The sequence below is a fragment of the Crotalus tigris genome, unplaced genomic scaffold (assembly GCF_016545835.1).
Source record: "Crotalus tigris isolate CLP2741 ecotype Arizona unplaced genomic scaffold, ASM1654583v1 scf7180000024370.6872682, whole genome shotgun sequence".
Taxonomy (NCBI): Eukaryota; Metazoa; Chordata; class Lepidosauria; order Squamata; family Viperidae; genus Crotalus; species Crotalus tigris.
In genome coordinates, this window is record NW_024100540.1 from 2,356,352 (window position 1) to 2,376,048 (window position 19,697).

The 19,697-nt window shown below is 38.3% G+C and overlaps 2 protein-coding genes across 9 annotated transcripts in view; one reads left to right on the forward strand and one right to left on the reverse strand.

Annotated features, from left to right (window-relative positions):
* MYO15B (myosin XVB) overlaps positions 1-6,905 on the forward strand; it is a 64,912-nt gene extending 58,007 nt beyond the window's left edge. For 3 of the 4 annotated variants that reach the window (XM_039328094.1, XM_039328096.1, XM_039328095.1), the window contains exons 38-43: positions 247-395; positions 1,994-2,115; positions 2,949-3,076; positions 4,244-4,377; positions 5,526-5,666; positions 6,373-6,905. In XM_039328094.1, the coding sequence (XP_039184028.1) occupies positions 247-395; positions 1,994-2,115; positions 2,949-3,076; positions 4,244-4,377; positions 5,526-5,666; positions 6,373-6,432 (734 nt within the window). In that variant the 3' untranslated portion in view covers positions 6,433-6,905. The remainder of the gene's footprint in view (positions 1-246; positions 396-1,993; positions 2,116-2,948; positions 3,077-4,243; positions 4,378-5,525; positions 5,667-6,372) is intronic. The other variant, XM_039328097.1, reaches the window with a different exon arrangement.
* A 4,170-nt stretch (positions 6,906-11,075) lies between these two features.
* RECQL5 (RecQ like helicase 5) overlaps positions 11,076-19,697 on the reverse strand; it is a 65,935-nt gene continuing 57,313 nt past the window's right edge. For all 5 annotated transcript variants that reach the window (XM_039328126.1, XM_039328125.1, XM_039328123.1 and 2 more), the window contains 3 exons: positions 16,236-16,487; positions 14,149-14,221; positions 11,076-13,258 (listed from right to left, as the gene is read on the reverse strand). In XM_039328126.1, the coding sequence (XP_039184060.1) occupies positions 13,158-13,258; positions 14,149-14,221; positions 16,236-16,487 (426 nt within the window). In that variant the 3' untranslated portion in view covers positions 11,076-13,157. The remainder of the gene's footprint in view (positions 13,259-14,148; positions 14,222-16,235; positions 16,488-19,697) is intronic.

Below are 19,697 nucleotides of genomic sequence, written 5' to 3' on the forward strand. Positions count from 1 at the left end.
CACTTAACAACTGTGTGACTAACTTAATAACTGCGGTGATTCACTTAACAACTGTGGCAAGAAAGATTGTAAAATAGGGCAGAACTCACTTAACAAGTGTTTCACTTAGCAACAGAAATTTTGGGCTCACTTGTGATCGTAAATCGAGGACTACCTGTATTTGGGAAAATATTTAAAATATTTGCCTTTGAGCTCAGTGCTTTGGGTGGGGATGGCGTGATCATCATTTTTTTTAATCCTATGCAGGCAAAATGATAAGGCCTTTGCACCAGGAGGAATATGTCCATGACTATTTGTTAGACGAAAGTTCAATAGGACTAAGTTTCTGTAGGATCACTTGGAAGATTCCTCTACACCTTGATAATGAGGTCTACATCAACTTTCATTATAACCAGGTATGAAAGGAAAAGTATTGCACTGTTAGTTAAGACTGTAAAAAGCTGGTATGGGATTATGGTTAAGGTCTAGACTAGGACTAGGACTTGGCCATCATCTTCATCAACATCTTCATCAATGATTTGGATGAGGGGATAGATGGGGAACTCATCAAATTTGCAGACGACACCAAGCTGGCAGGAATAGCCAACACTCCAGAAGACAGGCTTAGGATACAGGAGGATCTGGACAGACTTGAACACTGGGCGTTATCTAACAAAATGAAATTCAATGGTGAAAAAAGTAAAGTTCTACAGTTAGGCAAGAAAAACCAAATGTACAGGTATAGTATAGGGGATACCTTGCTCAATAGTAGTAACTGTGAGAGGGATCTCGGAGTCCTAGTGGACAATCATTTAAATATGAGCCAGCAGTGTGCTGCAGCTGCCAAAAAAGCCAACACAGTCCTATCCCTCTGCATTAACAGAGGATAGAATCAAGATCACGTGAAGTATTAATACCACTCTACAATGCCTTGGTAAGGCCACACTTGGAATACTGCATCCAGTTTTGGTCACCACGACGTAAAAAAGATGTTGAGACTCTAGAAAGAGTACAGAGAAGAGCAACAAAGATGATTAGGGGACTGGAGGCTAAAACATATAAGGAACGGTTGCTAGAATTGGGTATGTCTAGTTTAACGAAGAGAAGGACAAGGGGGGACATGATAGCAGTATTCCAATATCTCAGGGGCTGCCACAAAGAAGAGGGGAGTCAAACTTTCTCCAAAGCACCTGAAGGCAGGACAAGAAGCAACGGATGGAAACTAATCAAGGAGAGAAGCAACCTAGAACTAAGGAGAAACTTCCTGACAGTAGAACAATTAACCAGTGGAACAACCTGCCTCCAGAAGCGGTGAATGCTCCAACACTGGAAGTTTTTAAGAAGAGACTGGACAGCCATTTGTCCGAAATGGTATAGGGTTTCCTGCCTGAGCAGGGGGTTGGACTTGATGACCTCCAAGGTCCCTTCCAACTTTATTATTATTATTATTATTATTATTATTATTATTATTATTATTATTATTGATCATCGCACAGTCAGCCAGATGTTCAGACTGTATTTGGCATTTTGTATTATTATTATTATTATTATTATTATTATTATTATTATTATTATTATTATTATTACTATTACTACTACTACTACTACATGGAGGGATTGAGTGTGTGTCAGTCACTTTCTGCCCAAAGTAGTTCAGTGGGTTGTTGTGGGGATAAAATTAAGACAGGTCTCCTTGGATGCCTTCTAGAACTCCTGAAGAAGATGTGGGGTGATGATGATGACAATGATTTTGATAATAACGCAAAGGATGGCTGACTAATTCTTATGGAAGGTGACTTATGCATTGGCTAGGAGTACATGATAAATTCCTGTTCCCGCTTGGTTGAATTTGCTGTATTTACTTATTTATTAAACATTTTTTTTTGTTATCACAGGATAATGCTAGGAATTGCAGAACCTGTGCAATTACAAATGTTCCTTCAGTGATAACTGCTTTAAAAGCCTACTATGGAGAACTACAAAGCAAACTCTCTTCTGGGTTATTTATTACTAGGTCTTGCAGAATTATATGACAGGTTCACTGTCGTTGCAGCACACCAGCAAACTTGGGCAGCAGCTGGGCACCTTGACTTTGCTTCAGCACTGGGCCAGAGGAACTAAGTCGGTCCCTACAAGGTAAGGCTTTCTACAGTATTGGAATGGAGATAGGAACATCAATTCAGAATAGATTGTAGACTAGGGTGTTTGTTTACTGATTGATGCAGTCTAAGCAGTGGCCCCAAAGTGGGAAAAGATGGTGTGCTTAGACCTATAGTGTTAAGGAAATGAGTCACTGCCCTGACCCTCTATGTGTTTCCCATTAAAGCAGTTCTTTACAGATGCCGATACCTCTGTTAGCATACTCAACAGAGCCTTGCAACACCCCAAATTATATTGCATAATTTCTCTTTCTTTCCAAAAACCTAGGGTAGCTTTCTTTGAATGCATTTTCAAAAAAGCATACATAAAATGAAAAATTTACCATACACAAAAACAAGAGCCTCAGACAAGAATATGTCTGTGTATGTGTATAATTTAAAAACTGCCCATCTCCCTCAGAGTGATTCTTAACAGCAGCCAGTTAAGCTCCCCTGCTTTTACATAGGATCCTGGTTCTCTATTCCACAGATGTCAAACTCAATCGCGTCACTTGACGTATCGTGACGTCTTTTTTGCCTTTGCGGAGCTGGGGTGGGCGTGGCCTGCATGTGATATATCTGGCCTGCAGGCCACCAGTTTGACACCTCTGCTCCATCCAAATCAATTCTCCCATACCTACGGTATTTATTCATGGAATTGCAAGTTGCACACTAACACTTGGCATTCATGCATGAGGTTTTTTTCTGGCTCACCTTGAGAATAATGGCAAGAAATCCTCTGTAATTCTTCCCCAGGTATGGAAGAGTTTTTCTGAATACTCTGTAATTTTAGTTTATGGTCAAGTCCATATTTCCTATTTATTTAAATAGAGAGGAACTGAAGAATTATATCCCTGTTTCAATCAACATCACCCCAGACATTGTTGAAATTGCCATGGCTTATCAGCTGGAGACGATAGAACCATTGGAGCCACTGCAGGCACAAATAGGTTTTATTGGTGAGTTCAACAGCTGCATTTGATAAACATCTTAACCTTTGTTCTGGTTTTATGCTGCTACCTGAAATATGTTTTGAACGTGGTAGTGTGGGATTTGAAGGGAATGTTTTATTTTTTTATATCTAATTTCCTCCAAAGTTGTATGTACATTGTATATCTACATGCATTATATAATTATCCTCAAAGTAGGCTAGATCCTTGCAATAGGCAAGATTTTGGGATAGCTTTATTGCTATATCATTTCTATATGCATATAAGTTGCATATTGTTGCCAAAGCTGTGCATGCATAGATGACCTCCAAGGATGATTTCAGTTTGTGTTTCACTGCAGAATCTCTCCCGCTCATTATATGGGGCAAGTTGTGGGCAGTTCTCTATTTTAAATCTGCTCAAGACATTATTGCAAAGCTTTCCAGATTTACTTGCACAGCTAGCCAACATGCGTAAACCCATTTTCTCCAAACATATAGCAACAATTGTGGTCTGTGAAAGGACCCTTGTATAAATATTCATTTGTATATATAGGCCAGAGGCAAAGACTATATGGATCAACAAGAGAATAAGGAAAATTGCTTTGACAGAGATACGCAAGCTCCATTGCCAAGGCAACAAGGGGAAAAAAATATTTTAAGTTCAGAACAGCCAGATAACATTTAGAAACAGCTCACGGACATCTTCCTAATTCATTGAACTACAAGAAGAGAATCTATACATCACAGGCTTACAAGGTTCTGTTACAATCTCAATAAAAGACATTTTAGCCCTTTTGTGGAGTTGATTTGTTGATTTTTTAGTTAATGGAGCTAACAAAAGCACAGAAATAATCCCTTGAAAGGCAAACCTCCTTAGCGTCATGAAAAGTAACTGTAGTCTCGCCTATTGCTGTCATGAAAACAGAGGCTTTCCCAAGGTTGCTGTAATTGCCCACTTGGGATGATTTGCAGGCAGGGAATCATATGGCAGTAGATGTCCAACCACAACTGCAAGCATTGTTGGGTATGCAAATGGAGGTTTGGGCAGCTTTGAAAGTGCCACAGCTTCAACGGCTTGGCTTTGGGCCACATTCTTGCTTCCGCAGAGATGGCAATTTGCCCTGGAAAAGATGCACAGCTGGAGTGGTTTTGGCGAGTCTGACATTCCATTCCTGTCTTGTTTCTCTTCTTGCAGAGCATGTGATTCAGCTGCCGCTCTTTGGCTATAATGTTTTCTCTGCAGAGAGGACCAGTGCCCCAGATATCCCCTCACCTTGCATCGTAGGAGTGAACCAGGAGGAGATTGTTGTAATGAGCAGGGAAACCCAGGTAAGGTTCGAACAGAAATGTCACAATGGATGAAACACTGGAACATAAGTAGCATAGGATACCACTTCAAGTCAGGACATGGCCTCATGGCTCTTTCAAGGATACCAACCTTTCCTTGGCCTGACTTTATCAGAAGATATTTTTATTCTTTATTCCCCACAACATTTGGTTACTAACATCAGCCATGCTGAGATTTTAAAAAGCAAATACAATCCAGCCATTTCATTAAGTCTTGCTGGCTGATATGTTTTTAAGCCAATGCTAACGCTCCCTGGTGCATGAAGAAGATAGCCCTTGACTTACGACCACAGCTGAGCTCCAAATTTCCATTGTTAATTAAGTGGGACAGTTGTTAAATGAGATGTACCTCATTTTATGATCTTTGCCACAGTTAAGCAAATCACTACAGTTGTTAAGTGAACCATGCAGTTGTTAAAACGAATCTGGCTTTCCCCCCATTGACTTGTCACAAGCTGGTTGCGTAGGTGACAAATGATGATCACCTGACACTGGGACAGTACAACTGTCATAAATACATGCTAGTTGCCAAGGACCCAAATTTTGATCAATGACCATGGGGATGCTCCAACGGTCATTAAGTGTGAAAATCAGTCGTAAGTCACTTTTTTTCAGTACTGTTGTAACTTTGAATGGTCACTGAACAAATGGTTGCAAGTTGAGAACTACCTGTACCACATTATTGCCATCAGTGTTTCTTCTGCTTCATGTTTTATCCTTGTTTGTATATTAGCCATTCAGGGCTAGTAACAACTGGAGCAGTTTACAAGTCTAGTAAAACCCTTTATAGTTTTAGGTCAAATCTTTCATACCAAAATTGTCAAAACACAATTCTGTGAGGATAGCAACATTCTGTGTTCACATTATCTGAATTCTATTGGCCATATTCAGTCCCCCCAATGGAATTTTACTGATGTATTTTAACGCACACACATATCAAACTGGACAACTAACATGCCTGAGATTTACTTTTAAAAATCATTCCCAACATTTCTTGACATGTAATCATGGCCTTCACTGAGAACATTTCCCCTTAATGGGAGTTGACTGAAGGTGAAATGGAATATTAAAGGATGAAAAAGGTGACAGATTCTGCAGTGTCCACTATGCTTATCTTTCCTCATGTCCAGAGCAATCAGATCATCATTCCACTGAACCAGATACTACGGATGAAAACCTTATGCCAACTCAGCACAGCTGGCCTTCCAGCCGTAGAAATCAACTATGGCTCAGTAGAAAATCCCAAGACAATCTGGTTTGAATTACAACAGGTAAACATCAATTGTGCTATCTTTTTATAGAAATATTCTACATGTTTATTGTTTATCTTTTTAAAAACCATAGCCAAAGATAGCACAGCATAGATCAGTATAGGCAGCAGCTGTGGCTTTGCAGTGTAAAAAACAAACAAACCCTGGTTTGCAACATCAGCTTTCAGTGTATATATTTGGGGGAAATGGGGTTGTTCTAGCTTTAAGAGAAAGGGAGAATACTATTCCTGCCAATAGCCTTTATTTTTTTTTGTGGCTTGCTTGCTTACCTCAGTGTTCTGTGAGGGTGATCTGGCTGTGACATCTATCACCCCATAGGTCGCCAGGGTTGATTCAGCTGATCTGGTTGGCTAGGCACCTCACCGCTCCACGTGCATTTCTCCTGAAACTGCGTGCTCCCAGTTTGAAGGAGGGTATCGATCTTTGGTCAAGGGTATATGACCAAGCAAAAAGCAGTTGATGGACTTAGGAGAGTAGATAAAATTCTGATGGATCTGATTATGGCTCTAAAGCACTCAAATACTTTTTTTTTATGAAGAAAGAACATTAGGTTACCCAAAAAATTATATGCTGTGTTTGTACAGGCACAAAGAGAATTATATGGAAGGTTTGACAGAAGTTATTTTGAGACTTTGCTTTGGAAGGAGAAACTGCATGAATGAATAGAAAAAAAAAAAGCATTTTCTACTGCTTTCTCTTTTGACAGGCTAAAGTATTATATCATTTAATTATAATCATCGGTAACGAATCAGATTCCCAGGCTTAGTGACAACCAAGAGAAGTTGGCTGCAATATCTTTTGCCAGTACTCTTTTGATGTGTCTACTTGGCAAGTGCTTTCTCCCAGGGAGATGTGAGCTATGGAAACGTCATTCTTCTGAACCACCATTCACCATTCTCCTATCATCGTCCCTGCATCACTTCCAGCCCTTAAACTTGCAGACAGCAGAAGCAGCTTCTCAACTTCCAAGCCATAAAATGTACCATAGCTGCTTTGGAGTATCTTTTGGTGGATCACCTAACCGCATATTTACAAAGCATTGCTGGTTCTTATTCTTTTGACCACGGAGAAAACTTAGATTAATATATTGTAATACAAGTATAGATAGTATTAAAGTTGTGTTCCAATACACAAGAGCTGCTGTGTTAGAGAAGATTACTCCTCTCTGATATCCATTTACTGTATTTGTATCTAAATTGTCCAAATGTTCCAGAACAATAAAAATACAAATCATTAAAATTCTTTCCTGAAACAGTGATTTATCATACACATACACACCCCTACAATGGTACCTTGGTATTCAACTGCTTTGAAACTCATCAAACTTGGAGTTTAGCTTATAGAACAAGAAGACAACATTTTGGATTTTTAAACTCTTTGGGGAAGAGGCTAAACTGCTTTTTTACTGAAGGATGAAAACTTAAATTTGAACAATCTGTACCTGTGATATTTGAAGCTGTATTCTTTTCCTTTCTAATTTCGGTTTGGATCTATCGATGAATGTAATTGGAAGAGCTCTCTGTGTCTGCTCCCCCCTTCTCTGAGAAATCATAATGTGCAATTATTCTCTTGGCCACTAGAACGTGCTATTTAATACGATGGGGGATGGGGTGGGGGAGAAGGAAACCACACCTCATTTTTAGAGATGTTAGTTCATAGAAGCTAAGTTTGAGAGAATTCAAAAATTACTGGATAATAAATTATATATGATGGAACATAAACAAATAAAATATAAAATGGAAATTAAAATTAAGGAAGGACACCTTATAAATACATCTTAAGTGACTGTCTACAGCAGTGGTTCTCAATCTTTTTAATGCCGCGACCCCAACCGGTCGTAAGTCGAGGACTACTCAACCGGTCGTAAGTCGAGGACTACTCAACTGGTGCAGCACCGTTTGCAGAATGGGACTTTTGGCGGGCTCAGCAGGGCAGAGACAGCCTGGATAATTCCTATTGGCTTTTGAAAGCCAATAGAATTAGACTCTATTCAAGAGAGTCTATTCTACTGGCTTTCAAAAGCCAATAGAACAAAAGGGAGTAGCACAGCTAAGGAAAAGGGGGGAAAAAATGGCGGACTGCGTTGTTTGGCGACCCCTGTGAAATGGTCGTTCGACCCCAAATGGGATCCCGACCCACAGGTTGAGAACCACTGGTCTACAGAAAGAAAAAAATACAGGAACAAGTTTTCTTATGATCATTTTCATTTAAGATTAAAAGCTGAAAATCTAAATATAACTATTTTGAAAGAAACCTCTACATGGAGCTTGAGAAAAAGAGAGGAACATTTTAGTTTTACTAGATGTACGCCAAGCAAACACTGTATTTCATAGATCAAGCTATATTTTGTCAAGGATTATTGATTTTCAAACTGGAAATGTACTATATTTTGATCAAAATTTAACAGAAACAGAAAGAAATGCATGTTGAACAAGAGCCTGGAGATTATAGATAAGGAACTGGAAGAAATAGGAAGCATATGTTGGAAAGAGAAAATATGTTACATATATAGACTGTAACAGTTATTTTTGGGGGGCTACATTATAATGAAGGTTGGTTACAGATTCATAATAAGATGGCCTCTAATTTTTTATTGATTATGCTGAGTAAATTATTTTTATTTAAAGAAAGGTTGGGTTAATAATAAGAGAACTGCAAAAAGAAAAGGATGTGCATACATATATTTGATAGAGAGCTTAGATGAGAAAATAAATTTTAGTAGAGATTTATGTATTAATGATGGCGATTTATAGTCAAAGTACTGGTAGATTTTTTAATTGATAGTGAATTAAGATTAAACTTCTAAAACTGGGGTATAGTATTAATTTTGATTATGGGTAAATATGTGAATTTAAGGAATGAACTTGTGATTTATGTAAGAATGTAAAGATGGGATGTATAACTGAGATTAGAAACTTTTGTTATGATTGATGGAGGAAATATGGGAATTTTTAAAGGATTTTTTATTAGATAACAGAATACACAGAGATGAAACAAAGGTAAAATGGTAATGAAAAACTGGATTTGGAAAAATGAATTGATGAGAGATGCTGAAATTGAATATTTTGGTTATCTTAACATTTTGTTAGGTTTATTTTTAAACTAGAAATTATTTTTATAATCTTGTTTGATAATGATGAATAAGTATTTTTGAATTACTAATTGTAGATTGTACATGTTAAACTTAAATATTGGCTATGCTATGTTTAATTTATATTTAATTTAGAATAAGAGATTGTCTAGTTATATATTTGTATCGATACTGAGGAAAATTGGATGTCTTTTTAATATATATATTGCTTATTCCTCCAACCTTCTTCCCCTCACTTTTTAACTTTCCCCCTTTTGAATCCCTTCTCCCATTTTTTGTTATCTTGTATTTTATTTTCTCTTGAAATTTAATAAAGCTGTTTTGGAAAAAAAAACTACTGGGGCGCTCTGTGCCTCTCACACATACACACACGCAAACATAACTTTTCCTTTGGATGATTTTAAATAATCTCCACATAATATTATCATCACCACCCCTGAGGTAAACTATAAGTTTCAAATACAGTAATGTTCTCTGTCCAAATATCCTGTTGATGTTTAGTTTAGAAAACATGGGAAATGATAGAGATGTATAAAACTGCACACACTTTATAAAAAGCAAAAATAGAGATCTTTTTTTTCTCCCTCATTCCAGAAGAAACCAGGATCATGAGATTGAGAGAGATTGAGAGGAGATTTAAAATCAAAGGTCTATTTTTTCCTGCCTCTTTTTAGGGCCTTAATCTGGCTTTGAACTTTTGATATTTTTGTTGCTGTTTGCTAGTTTCATTTAATCAGAATGTTCTTGCAAACAAACAAGAAAGGAATATGTATTTCTTAAACCAGGGGTTCCCAACTCCTAGTCCGTGGACCTGTACCGGGCCGTGGCATGCCAGCAACCAGTCCACACAAACAAGCAAAGTCCCATTTACAAAATGCATGCAGCACACAAAACCACACACCCTCCGGTCCGCAGAAAAACCTCTCACCACGGAATCGGTCCCTGGTGCACAAAAGGTTGGGGACTTCTGTCTTAAACTATGCATAACAATATTATTAATCCTTGGATAATCAAGGGCATCTTCACATCGTTACAATTTCTACTCCTTGATTCTTCAAAAGCAGTTTAAAGTTAACTAACGGTCTTCACTGCCACCAACTTCAAAACATAAGACTAGCATGAACCACTCAGGTCTTCCATCCTGTAGAAGGGCACAAAGAACAGTGCACAGTTAGTGGCCCCGAATCCATATTTTTAGTTCTGGGTGCTTGCCCAGGGCTTTGCCCACCCCAGCCGAACAGTCATTGCTGTGAGCAGGTGCAAAACTTCCAGCTGTCGATTGGTTTAAGAACATTTGCTCTACAGCAGCTGAATTTCTGCAAAGGGGGTGGGGGTGGGAGAATCTGGCTATATCATAGAAGAGGGAGGAAAGCCATTTCCTCAGTAATAGGCAATAGCTCACTTATTTATGGAAATTGCAAAAGGACATAGCTTTCAATGGTTTTCATGTGCACAGTTAATAGATAGGTTTAATATGGATAAAAAGACTATCTGAATTGAAATGCAAAAAAAAAATTGAAACTGAATTATGTACAAATGGTGAATATGCAATCACAAAAATGTATAAACATTTGATAGAAGAACAGATTAAAGACTATATGACAAAATGGGCTATTAACTTTGGATATAACGGAGATGGACGCTTGGGAGAGACTGTGGATAATTTATTACATTGCATAATTTAAGGTATTTTTTTTATAAAAAGAAGTATTATTGGTATATGACACTAAATAAATTTTAAAAAATGTACGAAGGCATTTCAAATCAGTGCTGGAAATGTAAAAAGTATGAGGGAATATTTTATCATGGTGAACTTGTGAAAAAGCTAAGAAATTTTGGATACAAATTCACACCTGGTACAAAGAATTTATAGACAAAGAAACTAGAATTCTGTTTATTGGGACTTGAGGACAATGAGAGAGAAAAGGTTCATGATAAACTGATTTTGTATACGGTACAAAATCTTTCTTTTTCATTTCTTGTACTTTTTTCTTTCTGTTCCTTTGTTTCCTCTTTTTCTTTTGATTAGCCTTTTATTCTATGTAAAAAATTGATATAAACAAATAATCAAATCAATCAGCCCACCTGCACATTTGGTAGGCTGCAAGTGGGAAAATTTGTTGTGTCATTTAAGATATACTGTAGTCAGAAATAAATCAGCTCAGCTGTTGAACACAAACAATTGTGTGCATTTTATATGGAATGCAGAATGGTTCCCATTTGGAAATTCTCTTAGTTCACAGAGTATGCTAAGTACTCGCAGATTAACTTTACCAGACACACAAAGTTTTGTTCTAAATAAATAAAAGCCACTAGGGTAACATCTTTAACATTAACTTTATTAGCAGCTTGCCATGTACCTTTAAAGTTACAAAGCCTATTTCTTCACCAGAAGCTAATTTGAAGATCTCTTCCACAATTCTGCCTTTGTCTATCAGCTCTCAACATTAGAAAGATCAGTGGCTTCTCTAGGGACAGATCTAAGGCACAGGTCAAAAAACCACAATGATAAAAACTACTATTTTAACCAAGATTCCCCAAATATATCCAGTTCCTCTTAAATATTATTAAAGCAGCATTTTCCTTATAAGCTGTAGGTCACTTTGCCATAATACTGAGTTACTAGTTAGGTCTAGATGGGAGGCACAGTCCAGTAGTATGGCTTTAAAGTATGTGACATACGAAAAGAATTAGTTTATTTCTTTCAAATGCACATTTATTTCTCTACTTATGATAGGGAATGTGAGCAGACTGTAAACATTTTTTTTCCCTGCCTAAAAAAAACAAAACTATTTGAAGCACCTCAACTTCAAGGTGGGAATTGGAGACTACTACAGTAGTTGATAAATTTCTCACATTTTTCATATTTTAAAGTGCTAATTTTACATTATTTACCTAAAACTATTTTTAATAGAACAAATCCATGTTTTATAGTGTGGCAAATCCAAGGGTCTCCAAAAATGTTACAGCTCCTCACCCTATAAATAATCTGCGTAACAGCTTTGCAAGAATCCACTGAAAATGTTTGTGAATAATGATCTTCTGTAAGGGTCCAAAATTTACTCCATATGCAAAAATAAAAATGCAATGTAAAATATTACTACTGCATAAATTTAGAGCAATGTGCACTGATACTGCAACGGCCATTTTCCTTAAATATATCAGGCACTTCCATTCGATTAATATCGACAAACAAAATCTTTGGGAAGGGGGTGTATGGACCTTTATTCCTGAGGTTTTATGAAAAGAAAAACTTGCTTCTAACTAGACACTTCCAACCATAATAGGTGTGATTGGTCTCTCTTGGATAAAGAAAGACCTGCCAACTAATAACAGAAACAAGATACAATATTAATTCTCTCCTTAAAAATAACCTTTCAGAACTCTCTTCCCAAACCCAGTTTAAAGATATAACTTCCATCTCAGCCAGCAAAGACCCTGGTCATACTGGTGAGAGATGAAGAAAACTGTACACTGATACCTAACAGGGCAGCTGAAAGGAGGTCCCTGAAATACGCATAGCAAATACTGACAGGATGCAGAAGGAAGACAGAATTCCTTAATTGCGCATTTAGAACTTCATAGGAGAGCAGGGTTACTGGAGCAGCAACTGGGAACAAAAATAATGTAGGAAAGCTTAAGGATTAAAAAAGTTTGTTACCCACATTCCTCCCTAAACAGCTCTTAAAAAAACAAAGCGCTGCCTGTGTTTAATTAGTACTGGTTGCTATGCCCTTAATTTGCTGCATTTGTTATTATATTACCAACTCAGGGAAAATACAGTACTGTCAATATGCTGCCCAGTCAACTCAGCACATTTTGTTACAGTTTATGAACTTGAATTTTTTTTTTAAATTATTCTGGTGCAAGGGAACACTTTTGGAATAAAAGAAACATGTCAACACCATAAAAGAACAGAAATCTAAAAAGCTTTGGCCAAAATAACCCTTCTGGGTTTCCTCCCAATTATAAATTAGCTGATCTTCCCCAGAGTACTCTCCAACACCTTACTCTCACAGCAAACAAACCCTGACTGAAGCAAATGCCTTATCTTCTATTTAAGGCAGCTGCCAGTGAAATCTGTATTAAAAGACTGGAGACTCTCCAGTCACAATCATATGCCTAGCCAAATAATAAAATTCAGTTCACTCATACTTGCTAGAAGAAGGAAAGTGGGCTGCACTCAAAACCTGACAACGACATGACTTATTATTATTTTTTTCCAGAAAGAGAAAATCTGCTGTGCAGATAAAATCCTTAACCCCGACACCTCTCTCTCCCTCAGCTGCCCTCTCCCTCCACTTCCCCATTGCACGGTTACAAAGCATAGTAGTTACAGCAAAACTTGGAGGGACAGTCTTCTGTCACAACCAGCAAAGCGAAGCCGGGCCTTTTGTGAGTCACGTTTCCAAAGGGGTCAGCTCTTGCCAGTCTGTTTCATTTTCACACTTGTCCCGTCTTTTGAAAAACGACTTGATCAGCCTCTGCGCTTCTTCTTTCACTGCAAACAGGAAAAGTGGCACCAGAGACAATGACATTCTCAATCATAATTTACTTATCACTCCTCTCATACGCACATACATTAAGTACCAAATGCAAATTGTGCCTATTGGCTCAAATGGTGTCTGCAAAATATGATCAACAGGAGAAGAATATCTGTTAGTTAGTTAGTTAGAATATATATATTTGTTGTTGTTAGTTGCGAAGTCATGTCCGACCCATCGTGACCCCATGGGCAATGTTCCTCCAGGCCTTCCTGTCCTCTACCATCTTCTGGAGTCCATTTAAGCTCACGCCTACTGCTTCAGTGACTCCATCCAGCCACCTCATTCTCTGTCGTCCCCTTCTTCTATTGCCCTCAATCTTTCCCAGCATTAGGCTCTTTTCCAGTGAGTCCTTCCTTCTCATTAGGTGGCCAAAGTACTTCAGGATCTGGCCTTCTAAGGAGCAGTCAGGGTTGATCTCCTCTAGGACTGACCAGTTTGATCGCCTTGCAGTCCAGGGGACTCGCAGGAGTCTTCTCCAGCACCATAGTTCAAAGGCCTCAATTCTTTTGCGCTTAGCCTTTCTTATGGTCCAACTTTCACAGCCGTACATTGCAACTGGGAAAACCATGGCCTTGATTATACATACTTTTGTTGGCAGGTGATGTCTCTGCTTTTTAGTATGCTGTCTAGATTTGCCATGGCTTTCCTCCCCAGGAGCAAGCTATATTTTATTGACAACACAAACATTTTCAAACATTACCATGACATCATAAATACTAACCAAGCTTAACTATCCCCAACCCAAAGAGCTGAAAATTAGAGATCTCTACATCAACAATTTTGCAAAATAAGAGGGACAAAGCACAAGACATTCCTTCACCCTGTCCCTTATTTGGCCGCTCACCTGTTTTGCGGAAACTGCTTTTGTCTGCAGCCAACAAATGAGAGAGGTGTCGGGCAAATCCCTTGAACAAATCCTGCCAGGCAGAGATAAGAGAGCAGAATAAGCGGAGTGGAATGTGATTCCCTCATTAACATCTAACTGTTGTGCTTCTATGCAAGACAAAGTAATTGATGCCTCGCTGGGCAGCCTCATAATCAGGTGCTCTATTTATCATACAATACGGAACATGCTATCTGTGATTTAAATACAAGGTGCATGTGGACATTGCAAGGCAGTCAAGGCTGTGAAATTCAAATCATATCCAAGTTCTTCTAGATCAGGGATGGGCAATTAATTTTCCAAAGGGACCATAGGAGAAACTGGGACTGCAGTGAAGAGCCAAACTGATGTAACCGGATTTGATGTCTTCAAACTCCATCACCTCAACTCCTCCAACTGCTCCATTTAAGGAACAGGAGCAGAACAGTGCTATCTCTCCTCACCCACCCCTTCTCCCGCTGCGGCTGCCAGCTGACTGAAGGGATGCAGGGCGACTGCACAGAGCTGGATCTGACCTGGCTTTTGCCTCCTGCCCCCTGCGGCAGGCTTATTTACATTTGATTTCTAAGTTCCAACTGACCTCACACAGGCTGGACAGGGACAGCCAAAGGCCGAATGTGGCCCAGGGGCCATAAAATGCCCAGGCCTGCGTTAGATGATTATAATTACCAATATAAGGGTATAATAGTATTAGATCCAGGGATCTACAAGGGATTTGAATTTTTAATTTTGAGAATCTGTTTTATACAATGACTCCCCTTAATGAAGAAATTGCTCCCTGCCAACCACCCAAAACTGTCACAGTTTTTTCTACTACTTCATCTATCTTTGCCTTTCCCCCCACCCCCGAGGAGTTAGACAGGCGTATTTACAAAGCACAGGGTTAAGACACCTGCCATTTTTATTTTCTAGGAATTATACTAGACCCCAGAAGCATTCTTGGAAATAAAACAGAAGCTTGATGTTTGTATTTTGCTTTGTTCCATGCTAGATTGAGTCTAAGGGAGATATCACTGAATATATCAGCATTTTGCACATTTTAAATGAATAAGCAAGCAAGCAATAGGTTGTTCCCTATCTGATAGATTGTGCTGAAGTCATCTGGGCCAACTCCAACTCATAGAGGCCTTTACTGGGCATACTGTAGCTCTTTATCCTTGTGGTAAGAGTAGCAAGTTTAGAATTCAACATTTTTGCCCTGGTAAGAAAGCAAAGCGGCTCTAGTGAAGTTACCATTCTCATTAAATGCACAGTCACCCCCAAACAGGATCAGAAGAATAGCTGAACTGAATGTAACAGAGGCTCATGGCAGACATCAATGTCTTGAAGAGGAATAACTGCCAACTTACACGGATATTCCTCAATGAATGAAAACTACAACCGAGAAGGCGCTTCCAGACGGTGGGCTTTTAAGTGATGATGCGCAAAACATCCTCTCCTGAAATGCTCTGGCCTTGAAGTGGGCACTTCAGCCCTGGGATGGGAGAGCTCTGCCTTGCAACAAGCCATTCAAGAGGGTTCCAATTTGTTAAACTGCTGCTGAAGTCTTTGGAGAAGCCCATTTTGAGGTTCAGATCAGTTCTGGATCACGCAAAATGTTTTGTTCTAGGGTGGAACATTTTGCGATATCACAGTTTGCACACCCCTACCTACGGTACTACTACTTACCTGCCCCAAAACACTGCTGCCATTTTACATTATTCTCCCTGAATGGGTTTTGTTAGAAATTGATGGAAATGGAGGATAGTGCTGTCTGCTCATAAATAAAGCAAGTTAAATACATGCAATTGTTGTTTGAAAGTACTGTGCTTATTTCACTGGAATACAGTGGAAGGAAAAAAAAAATAGCTCTGTCCAACACTGTCCCATCCCCATCCTACAAAGGACTGATACCACTGTGGAAATTTTATTTCCCATGCATTTCCTTAGATACTATCTGCAACAGCGTTTAATTTCATACATAACTTTTGTGTCACCATAGAGGCTTTAACTGATATGGAAACATAAATCAAACACAGGAGGGGGGAATTAAATAATTCATAACCCACCTTAGATGCAAATCTCCCACTTTTGTAGAAAGGAGTCAAATATTTTACAACAATATCTGCTGTTTCCTTAAGCGACAATGTTTTTGAAGGTGGCTGGATGACTCTTGTGGTCCCTTCTTTATCAACCTGTGATAAATTTGGATCAAAAGTGACTTTCTTTTTTGCCAGCCCAACAGCTTTCCCTTCTGACTGTGACAAAATGGAGGACTTGTTCATCATCCGTAGCCTTTTTTCAGCAGGGCTTTCCAAGTCCTGGAAAGGCAGAAATAGAAATCCTTTAAACTAAAGCAACTTTACATGGCTAAACCTAAGCAGCCTTCCTGAAATACAAGAAACCCTATTTTTTTGTCTATATGATTTACAATTTAAACCCTCGACATTGCATGCGTCAGAGATGATAATGTGATCTGATTCCTTAATTCAAGAAGCAGAAAGGAAAAAAACACCTTATTCCTTTTTTTGTGTCTTTATTAAAGTTTCAAAGAAAAAATATGGAAAATAGTAAGAACTAATTCAATATTTAAAATAAAGGGGGGGGGAGATAAGAAAAAGACAAAACCAAAAGTGCAAAAAAAAAAAAAGGTTATAAAAAATGTTAAGTAATACCATAACCACAGAGTAAGAGGTTAATTTTCATTTGTACTTATCACTGTTGTAAAAGAAAATTGGATGTGACTTCTCCAACAACTTTATTCCGGCATGGAACAAGGTATTTCTCCATAACAACTCGCAACTCTAGAACGTAATATAGTGTCTTTTTGTGTGCCTGCATATATGGATGTGTAAAAGTCACAGAGGGCAAAGAGGGGGGGATGATTTCGTGGATTCACAAACTTGGCAGGGAGATAGCTGTGTTGAACTCACATTCTGCTCCTTATCTCCTTAAAAGCTAAGAAATCGTTGCTCTTATACTGTAAGTTAAAAATGGAACTGCAAGAGAATTTCTACTGACACACATATCCCAATAGACCAGTGGTTCTCAACCTGTGGGTCGGGACCCCATTTGGGGTCGAACGACCATTTCACGGGGGCCGCCAAACAACGCAGTCCGCCATTTTTTCCCCTTTTCCTTAGCTGTGCTACTCCTTTTTATTCTATTGGCTTTTGAAAGCCATTAGAATAGACTCTCTTGAATAGAGTCTAATTCTATTGGCTTTCAAAAGCCAATAGGAATTGTCCAGGCTGTCTCTGCCCTGCTGAGCCCGCCAAAAGTCCCATTCTGCAAATGGTGTTGCACCAGTTGAGTAGTCCTCAACTTACGACCGATTGAGTAGTCCTCGACTTACGACCGGTTGGGGGTCGCGGCATTAAAAAGGTTGAGAACCACTGCAATAGACTATTGATCGCAGTTACTGCAACATTATTTTCTCCAATCTTTCTAAAGCAATGTAGCTGTCAATGCTGCTAACATCGGATGTTCTTGCTTTGACAACATATGGAGATGCAGCCATTTTCCTTTACTTTATGTTTTACTCTTAGAGTTAGAATTAGATGACACAGGGGGGAGGGAGAGGAGGAATGTGCATGGGAGTTTAGTTAGACATAACAATACTGTATAAGGGTGAGAACCAAGGTTTTTTGAAATAAGAGATAAGAAATGGCCAGGTTGAAGAACTGGAGGGAAAGCCCGGCATTTTAAACTAATTGGAGAATGTGATTTATGATGTTAATTAGTAGAGGGAATTATGCTTGGATATTATGTGCTCAGGGGAGGGGAATTCAGATTTTGGCTTGGCCTGTGTATGTGCCAATGCTATGCTACTTGAATAAAGATTCTTTAAGGTAAACAATGCCTCAAAGTTCTTTGATGAGTTTCATCCTAGGAACCATGACAGTAGCTCACTCCCAATGAGGCTAATCTTAAATGACCCCAAAGCACATTAATCACATGGAAAGGGTTTCCTTATCACTTAAAAAAAATCACTCTAAGGAATGTCAGAACACTTTCATTTTAACAGTATTTCAGCTTAGTTTTAATTATTTAAAGACACTAATGTGAAGCAGAAAAACATTTTAATGTTACTCAAAATATTCATTAAAAACAACAAAAAATAAAAATAATCACATTGGGTAATTAACTAATTCTCTATAGTTATGACAAGATTTGCTTTGCTTAATTGTTCATCCCAAACCAAATGGCAGATCTAAAAAGAACAACAACAGTAACAATGACAGATACAAGAAGCAATATGAAATTCATTGCCTGAAAGCAGGTTCACAAAATCAGTTTCTTAAATTTTCACTTATATTTTTAAAAGATCCCTTTATATTTTTGAAACCTCTAATATTTCCACTTACTGATATACGAAGGTTCATTATATAGTTAATCAGGAAGGTCACTATCAAAAAAGTGTAACAGCTTTTTTTTAGTTCTAATTTCTTTTGGAAATAACTCAATAATATCTTGTTAAATATCTTTTATATACAAAAGATACAACGGAAACCTTTCCGAGATAGTGAACGCTTCTGGAGATAGAAATTTGGCAGGCCCAGCAAAGCACTGTAACAGAATATTCGTGTTATTTACATTTCTCAGTCAAGATGCATCAGCACCTCAAAGATATACACGCATCAAGAGAAATTATCATGACTTTTCTGAAGCCTGGTTCTATCCTCATTAATAGACTGAAGCAAAGGATCAAACAGATATCCCGGAACACAAATTAACAAGCACATCTTCAGTGCTAATCATATCTCTTCCTCTACTCTGTTTGATCTTTTGCTTTAACTTGGGCCAAACAAAAGCAGCAAGACTATAATAAAGGCTTGTTTGTCTACATATCTTCTGATGCGAGTATTAGCCATTGCCCACTTTCTGCTATTTATGTGACCTAAAGAGGACAGTCTTTGTTTGAGAAAAATAAATGAACATTACACATTAAAAAAGGAACAGTCAAAAATAACCAAAAGCATGTCAGTTCCTAAGTATGATGTTAACATCGCTAAAACACAATGCAATAAAACCAATATACTGTTAGCATTAAACTCTAGAGGCAACCCACTCAAGATCCTGTTTATGTTGATGGCTATTTTTATTACTTTTCTGGCTGCTGTGTGTTTTATTTTTATTTTTTGTATATGTATATATACAGTCTCTCTCTCTTTCCCCACCCACTCACATACTTCAGATGCATGGCTAATTAATTTATTAAGCCAGCCAGCCTTAATTAATGTCACTGCCATTTGGTAGTTAGCGCTGGAGTCAAATTCTATAAAGAAGAAACTGACCTCTCTTTTTTCATTGTATTTCAAGAGTCAAGTGTTCCTGTATCGGATGAAGCATCATGTATTTATCAATTTATTAAATTGCCACCCGAATCTTAGTTGGCCTCTCTGCAAATGTCATTTGGGAATTAGTTCAGGCAAACAGAAATCATCTCACTTGCTACTTCCTATTCCTTCACTCCTATATTCCTGTCATCAAATCTCAGGGCCATCCCTCCATGTGCCCCCCCCTCTCTC